Below are 6,944 nucleotides of genomic sequence, written 5' to 3'. Positions count from 1 at the left end.
ATATCGCCTGATGATGTCACTTCCCTCTTAATGTCGCCTGATGATGTCACTTCCTGCTTAATGTCACCTCCTGATGTCACTTCCCTCTTAATGTCACCTGATGATGTCACTTCCCTCGTATTCAATGCAAACATGTCCAGGGCCCCGAGCCCTCCACCTCCGTCTGAAATGTCCAATGTGCCCATCGCAGAAAGCTGGTGCTACACACAGGTAACTTGTTCCCCTGTTGTGGCCAATCACATTCAACGGGTCTCCCGTCTTGTGCCGATCAAAGTATGCGCATGGCTAATGTATTTAACTTTTACACGTTTTTTTGTTCATCGCGCAAAGCCATCCAAAATGGTTTCATAATTATGTGTAAGTGCAATTATGGATTATCATTGTACAGGCTATTTTTGTACATCAGATTGCAAAGTTCATAGAATTGCACTAACAACATTATACTAGATAATTGTCTCTGATTTTGACTGGTAGTGTATTTTTACAAAAGGGGCAGCAGTTTTTATCAAATAAAAAAATAAAAAGGCCTTTTATTGCACACTCTAATCTATGACATGTTGAGACTTGTTGTGTTAACGCTGTGCAGTAATGAACATGCAAGGTAATCCCAGAACACTAATAAGACCCTTTCATTTACAGTAATGTTTCTTTCCTTATAGACAGTTTGTGTTTTTTGAGCACAATATTCAGATGTGTGGGTGAAATGCTTGAGGGTTTGTCAATGGTCATGTATTTATGGTAATGCATGAGCTTTATAGCTGTTATGTGCTCGTGTGTTTCAGGTTAAGGTCGTAAAGTTCTCTTATATGTGGACCATCAACAATTTCAGCTTCTGTCTTGAAGAAATGGGCCAAGTTCTCAAGAGTTCTACATTTTCAGCAGGCACCAATGATACATTGAAATGGTACAGTAAATTCTGGCTATTTTATGACATTAAAAAAAAATCACAATGCTCACGGAGGTGCTTTACTAGAACAATTTTGCATAGTGCATGTTTTAGTTCATACTATATTGTTTTAGTAATGTAGTCTGCGCGTACATACACACCTAATATTAACGACCATGTCTTGTTCATATGTTCAATCAGGTGCCTACGCATAAACCCCGAGGGTTTTGACGAAGAGAGCAAAGATTACCTATCGTTGTCCTTGTTATTGGTCAGCTGTCCCAAGAGTGAAGTCTACGCCAAGTTCAAGATTTCTATTCTTAATGCCAAGGGAGAGGAAACCAAGGCTATGGGTGAAACTACTTGTATTAAAGTATCAATTCACGTCATATGTGTATTTGGTAACAGGATTATATCATAATCAGCCATTATTTATCGACTGCTTGAAACATTTTATAAACCTTACGAACACCATCCCTCATCCTTCACATGAGCTGATCTAATATCTCCTTGTCTACGTTTGACATCGTCTTGGGCATGTACTTTACTTTTCTTCCTATTCGACCACTAGTCTCATCCATCAACCATCCCATTTAGCGATGTGTCCTGTCCAAGCCCAATCTATATTTACAACAGTGAATATGATGTCTCTAATTTGCCGTTTTGATTTGACCAACGTGTTCCTCTTTCAGTTTCTCACTGTAATTCTCAACATACTTCTCTCCACGCTTTGTGTACTTTGTAGTTTTATTCCATTTGTCAGTGTTTCTATTTGTAATCAGTGTTTCATAGTAGGTAATATGCACTAGATTGGAATCTTTCATCCTGTAGCACATTGCAACTTTTCATTATCAAATTCATATTCCAAAAGTGATCTTGATCCTGTTCCACCTTCAGGAGTTTCCATTATGCATATTTTTGTGTTTTCCATGATATTGACCCTCCAATAATAATTTTATTTTGCTTAGTGTACCTGGACATTGTCATTCACGGACATTTCTTTTACTAGTTTTACAATCTTCACCATGTGTTATTCCATTGTAATTTATCAAGTGACGGCTTTATTTTTTCTGCTTGCACTCACTGTTTATTACAACTTCATTATTTTTGTTTGTATTCTCATCCATTTTTTTATTCATTTCTGGTGGTTTTACAAAGGTTGGCATTTTCATCCCATTTCACACTTCTCCTTTACCTTGCTTTAGTGGTTCATATTGTTTGTTTTATAATTGCCTTATTACTTTCAGGATACTCTTTCAATGCGCGATAACTATTTTAAGTGATGACATCCATACATTTACTGTGCTTTGCTAAGGCTATTAACATTTCTCTGAGAGTCTAAATCTATCTTTTTGTTTTAAACTTTCATGTTTTTTTCTTAGTATTTGCTTTGGTGTTGTCTTTGGTAATGTTAACATGTAACTCACGTCACACAACCATGTTTACAAAGACAAGCATTATTAATACACAAACACATTCACCTAATCCATATGAACTATATCTTCATACACTTAAATCCAGGTCTGATTTTCATCTACCTTGAAGTTAAAAGCTAAACTGAACTATTTTTATTTTACCAGGCAAGGCCCACTGAGCTACAGTGTGGGAAAAAAGTATTTGATGCCCTGCTGATTTTATACGTTTGCCCACTAACAAAGAAGTGATCAGTCTATAATTTTCATGGTAGGTTTATTTGAACAGTGAGAGACAGAATAACAACAACAAAATCCAGAAAAACGCATGTCAAAAATTGTATAAATTGATTGGCATTTTAATGAGGGAAATAAGTATTTGACTCCCTCTCAATCAGAAAGATTTCTGGCTCCCAGGTGTCTTTTATACAGGTAACGAGCTGAGATTAGGAGCACACTCTTAAAGGGAGTGCTCCTAATCTCAGCTTACCTGTATAACAGACACCTTTCCACAGAAGCAATCAATCAGATTCCAAACTCTCCACCATGGCCAAGACCAAAGAGCTCTCCAAGGATGGCAGGGACAAGATTGTAGACCTACACATGGCTGGAATGGGCTACAAGACCATTGCCAAGCAGCTTGGTGAGAAGGTGACAACAGTTGGTGCGATTATTTGCAAATGGAAGAAACACAAAAGAACTGTCAATCTCCCTCGGTCTGGGGCCCCATGCAAGATCTCACCTCGTGGGGTTGCAATGATCATGAGAACGGTGAGGAATCAGCCCAGAACTACACAGGAGGATCTTGTCAATGATCTCAATGCAGCTGGGACCATAGCCACCAAGAAAACAATTGGTAACACACTACGCCGTGAAGGACTGAAATCCTGCAGCGCCCGCAAGGTCCCCCTGCTCAAGAAAGCACATATACATGCCCGTCTGAAGCTTGCCAATGAACATCTGAGTGATTCAGAGGACAACTGGGTGAAAGTGTTGTGGTCAGATGAGACCAAAATGGACCTCTTTGGCATCAACTCAACTCGCCGTGTTTGGAGGAGGAGGAATGCTGCCTATGACGCCAAAAACACCATCCCCACTGTCAAACATGGAGGTGGAAACATTATGCTTTGGGGGTGTTTTTCTGCTAAGGGGACGGGACAACTTCACCGCATCAAAGGGAAAATGGACGGGGCCATGTGAGAACCTCCTTCCCTCAGCCAGGGCATTGAAAATGGGTCGTGTATGGGTATTCCAGCATGACAATAACCCAAAACACACGGCCAAGGCAACAAAGGAGTGGCTCAAGAAAAAGCACATTAAGGTCCTGGAGTGGCCTAGCCAGTCTCCAGACCTTAATCCCATAGAAAATATGTGGAGGGAGCTGAAGGTTCGAGTTGCCAAACGTCAGCCTCGAAACCTTAATGACTTGGAGAAGATCTGCAAAGAGGAGTGGGACAAAATCCCTCCTGAGATGTGTGCAAACCAGGTGGCCAACTACAAGAAACGTCTGACCTCTGTGATTGCCAACAAGGGTTTTGCCACCAAGTACTAGGTCATGTTTTGCAGAGGGGTAAAATATTTATTTCCCTCATTAAAATACAAATCAATTTATAACATTTTTGACATGCGTTTTTCTGGATTTTGTTGTTATTCTGTCTCTCACTGTTCAAATAAACCTATCATTAAAATGATAGACTGATCATTTCTTTGTCAGTGGGCAAACGTACAAAATCAGCAGGGGATCAAATACTTTTTTTTCCTCACTGTACATAGCTCTTTTTCAGAAGTGCCCTGGCCACAAACAATAGCCTAACGAGATGGCTTATTGTGTGGAAATGCATAGCAGCCAAATACTCTGGATTTTTATAAATATGGAGGGAAAAACCGGAAGACCTGGATAAAAATACATGCAAGCACAAGGAGAACATGCAGACTCCAAATATACAGGCATCAGGGTTGAGATCGAACCCATGACCTATATACCAGGCGAGGTAGTTGACTGCCACCGTGGCGCAGGGCTTTAGAATACATTGCTATCTTTACATTTTGAAAATATAATGAAGTTTTTTTTTTCCCATTACATGAAATTACCACAGTTTATTGTAAGAACTGGTGAGTATTGTTTGAAACCTATTTTTTTACAGAGACCCCGCGAGCATACCGCTTTGTCCAAGGAAAAGACTGGGGATTTAAAAAATTCATTCGAAGAGATTTTTTGCTTGATGAATCTAATAGCTTGCTTCCAGATAACAAACTGACACTCTTTGGTGAAGTAAGTATGACATGCTGCGGCTATTGTGTAATTTTCTATTTTATTCATTACAATTGCACAGTTGGAGTCAATATTCTACTTAATTGAAGATTGTAATAATTACTTTCCCTGTTCCATACAAGGAAATTGTTAACATGAGTTTTCCAAGCACTTTTTTCCTCCACTGGTGCTAGAGTTAACATAGCACAACAATTAAATAATCAAGCTTAATTTTTTTTAGGTTTTCTCCCTCTGGATAGTGTTTATATTTAAACCTTGACATTTTTATAAACTAGAATGTCAGGTATTACATAATGTGTTTTGTTTAAATGTCGCCACATGAATTCCTTTTCCTATTCTCGGACATCAGCCAGTTTGATGTAAATGTTTATTGTCCTTGGGGGGGTCCTTTTAATCACCAGATTAAATTTTTTTACCTTTAAAATCCTTTACAAAATACAAGCATTTTTGATAATGAAAGGAAGCACATCAAGGAGGGCTGTTCACTTCCTCTGTTGCTGTGCAGAACCCATAATTAGGGGCCTCACTACCTGTTGAAACTGTTTATACAGTGTAAAATAACTTGACAAAAATATAGAATGAAAATTGATTAATATGAAAAACATTTCACGGACCACTATTTTGGCATTATTCACAACACTTGTTCTGATATAGGATGTTTGTGCAGATTTGCTTGCTTGATTGAACCAAAGCCTACATCTTCATGAAAAATGTGAAGTTAAGTGAGGATTTGTATAAAAAAATCATCAAATGCCTTCTCAAAGCTGGTTGATGTTTATGCAGGTTAGTGTGGGGCAGGATTCCGTGAACATTTCTGGTCAATCCAGCATGTTTAACCACCCAAGATGGCGCCGATGATGGCAGCCTCGGCCGGTTGGTGCGCCCTGTTTTGTCCAGTTTTGTCTTGTTTTGTCTTGAGAGGGGCTTGCTGTTCAACACACTCGTGCTGGTGAGAGAGGCCTGCTGTTCATCACACCCGTGCTGGTGAGAGAGGCCTGCTGTTTTGGGGCCTGCTGTTCATCACACCCGTGCTGGTGAGAGAGGCCTGCTGTTCAGTACACCCGTGTTGAGGGGCCTGCTGTTCAGCACACCCTTGCTGGTGAGAGAGGCCTGCTGTTCAACACACTGCTTTTCAGCACACCCGTGCTGGTGAGAGGGGCCTGCTGTTCAGCACACCCGTGCTGGTGAGAGAGGCCTGCTGTTCAGCTCACACGTGTTGAGGGGCCTGCTGTTCAGCACACCCGTGCTGGTGAGAGGGGCCTGCTGTTCATCACATCCGTGTTGGTGAGAGGGGCCTGCTGTTCAGCACACCGGTGCTGGTGAGAGAGGCCTGCTGTTCAGCACACCCGTGTTGAGGGGCCTGCTGTTCAGCACACCCGTGCTGGTGAGAGGGGCCTGCTGTTGAGGGGCCTACTGTTCAGCACACCCGTGTTGGTGAGAGAGGCCTGCTGTTCAGCACACCCGTGTTGAGGGGCCTACTGTTCAGCACACCCGTGCTGGTGAGAGGGGCCTGCTGTTCAACAGACCCGTGCTGGTGAGAGGGGCCTACTGTTCAGCACATCCGTGCTGGTGAGAGGGGCCTGCTGTTCAACACACCCGTGCTGGTGAGAGGGGCCTGCTGTTCAACACACCCGTGCTGGTGAGAGGGGCCTGCTGTTCAACACACCCGTGCTGGTGAGAGGGGCCTGCTGTTCATCACACCCGTGCTGGTGAGAGAGGCCTACTATTCATCACACCCGTGCTGGTGTGAGGGGCATGCTGTTCATCACCCCCGTGTTGGTGAGAGGGGCCTGCTGTTCACTCCCATGCTGGTGAGAGAGGCCTACTGTTCATCACACCCGTGTTGGTGAGAGGGGCCTGCTGTTCACCACTCCCATGCTGGTGAGAGGGGCCTACTGTTCAACACACCAGTGCTGGTGAGAGAGTCCTGCTGTTCAGCACACCCGTGCTGGTGCGAAGATGGCGCTGATGATGGTAGCCTCAGCCGGTCGGTGCGCCCTGTTTTGTCTTGTTTTGTCTGTCAATTCAGTGTTTTGCCAAGATTTTCGGAGTTCTCTAACAAGAGACGAACTTTTAAATATCAGGGAAACAACTCCTGTGGATTTAATTCCTACTTTTCTGCTTCCAGCGGCAGAATTAGTAGGCATTCTAGTCAATGCCGCGCTAGGCTTTGCTCAAGCAACGAAACGCCGCCCAAGGGGTAAACGGTCGGGGGCTCTAGTACGGCTACGCAGACGCGGGATCCGAACAGTGCTTCCGAGCTTTTTCCTCTCCAACGTACGTTCACTGTACAACAAAATGGATGAACTTCAGCTACTGATGGTAAAAAACAAAGACTTTCTTTCAGCTTCTGCATTGTGCTTCACGGAAACAT

The 6,944-nt window shown here is 42.7% G+C and overlaps 1 protein-coding gene across 3 annotated transcripts; it reads left to right on the top strand.

Moving 5' to 3' along the window:
* The first annotated feature begins 98 nt into the window (after positions 1 to 98).
* LOC142910708 (speckle-type POZ protein B-like) lies at positions 99 to 6,110 on the top strand. Of its 3 annotated transcripts, XM_076060104.1 has the most exons (6): positions 99 to 210; positions 783 to 904; positions 1,088 to 1,239; positions 2,467 to 2,569; positions 4,443 to 4,570; positions 5,354 to 6,110. In XM_076060104.1, exons 1-4 carry the CDS (start codon positions 133 to 135, stop codon positions 2,478 to 2,480), a joined length of 366 nt encoding a protein of 121 aa, XP_075916219.1. In that variant the 5' UTR covers positions 99 to 132; the 3' UTR covers positions 2,481 to 2,569; positions 4,443 to 4,570; positions 5,354 to 6,110. The 3 variants fall into 3 exon arrangements, 1 of the variants encoding a protein (XP_075916219.1); XR_012933072.1 differs by lacking the exon at positions 2,467 to 2,569 and having other exon boundaries at positions 5,354 to 6,101; XR_012933073.1 differs by lacking the exons at positions 99 to 210; positions 2,467 to 2,569 and adding an exon at positions 244 to 357 and having other exon boundaries at positions 5,354 to 6,105.
* Positions 6,111 to 6,944: the final 834 nt, after the last annotated feature.

The sequence above is a fragment of the Petromyzon marinus genome, unplaced genomic scaffold (genome assembly GCF_048934315.1).
Source record: "Petromyzon marinus isolate PM22_M1 ecotype Great Lakes invasive population unplaced genomic scaffold, UKy_Petmar_22M1.pri1.0 PM_G_Scaffold_15, whole genome shotgun sequence".
NCBI classification, from domain to species: Eukaryota; Metazoa; Chordata; class Hyperoartia; order Petromyzontiformes; family Petromyzontidae; genus Petromyzon; species Petromyzon marinus.
The sequence above is the reverse complement of the archived record's forward strand: the minus strand, read 5'-3'. Positions and strand labels throughout refer to the sequence as shown.

What these genes read in the sequence shown, in the direction of transcription:
- LOC142910708 (XM_076060104.1), top strand. Translation starts at nt 133, where the DNA reads ATGTCCAGGGCCCCGAGCCCTCCACCTCCGTCTGAAATGTCCAATGTG. An exon ending in AAAGCTGGTGCTACACACAG is followed by an intron (nt 211 to 782) that starts GTAACTTGTTCC and finishes CGTGTGTTTCAG; the next exon opens with GTTAAGGTCGTAAAGTTCTC. An exon ending in ACCAATGATACATTGAAATG is followed by an intron (nt 905 to 1,087) that starts GTACAGTAAATT and finishes ATGTTCAATCAG; the next exon opens with GTGCCTACGCATAAACCCCG.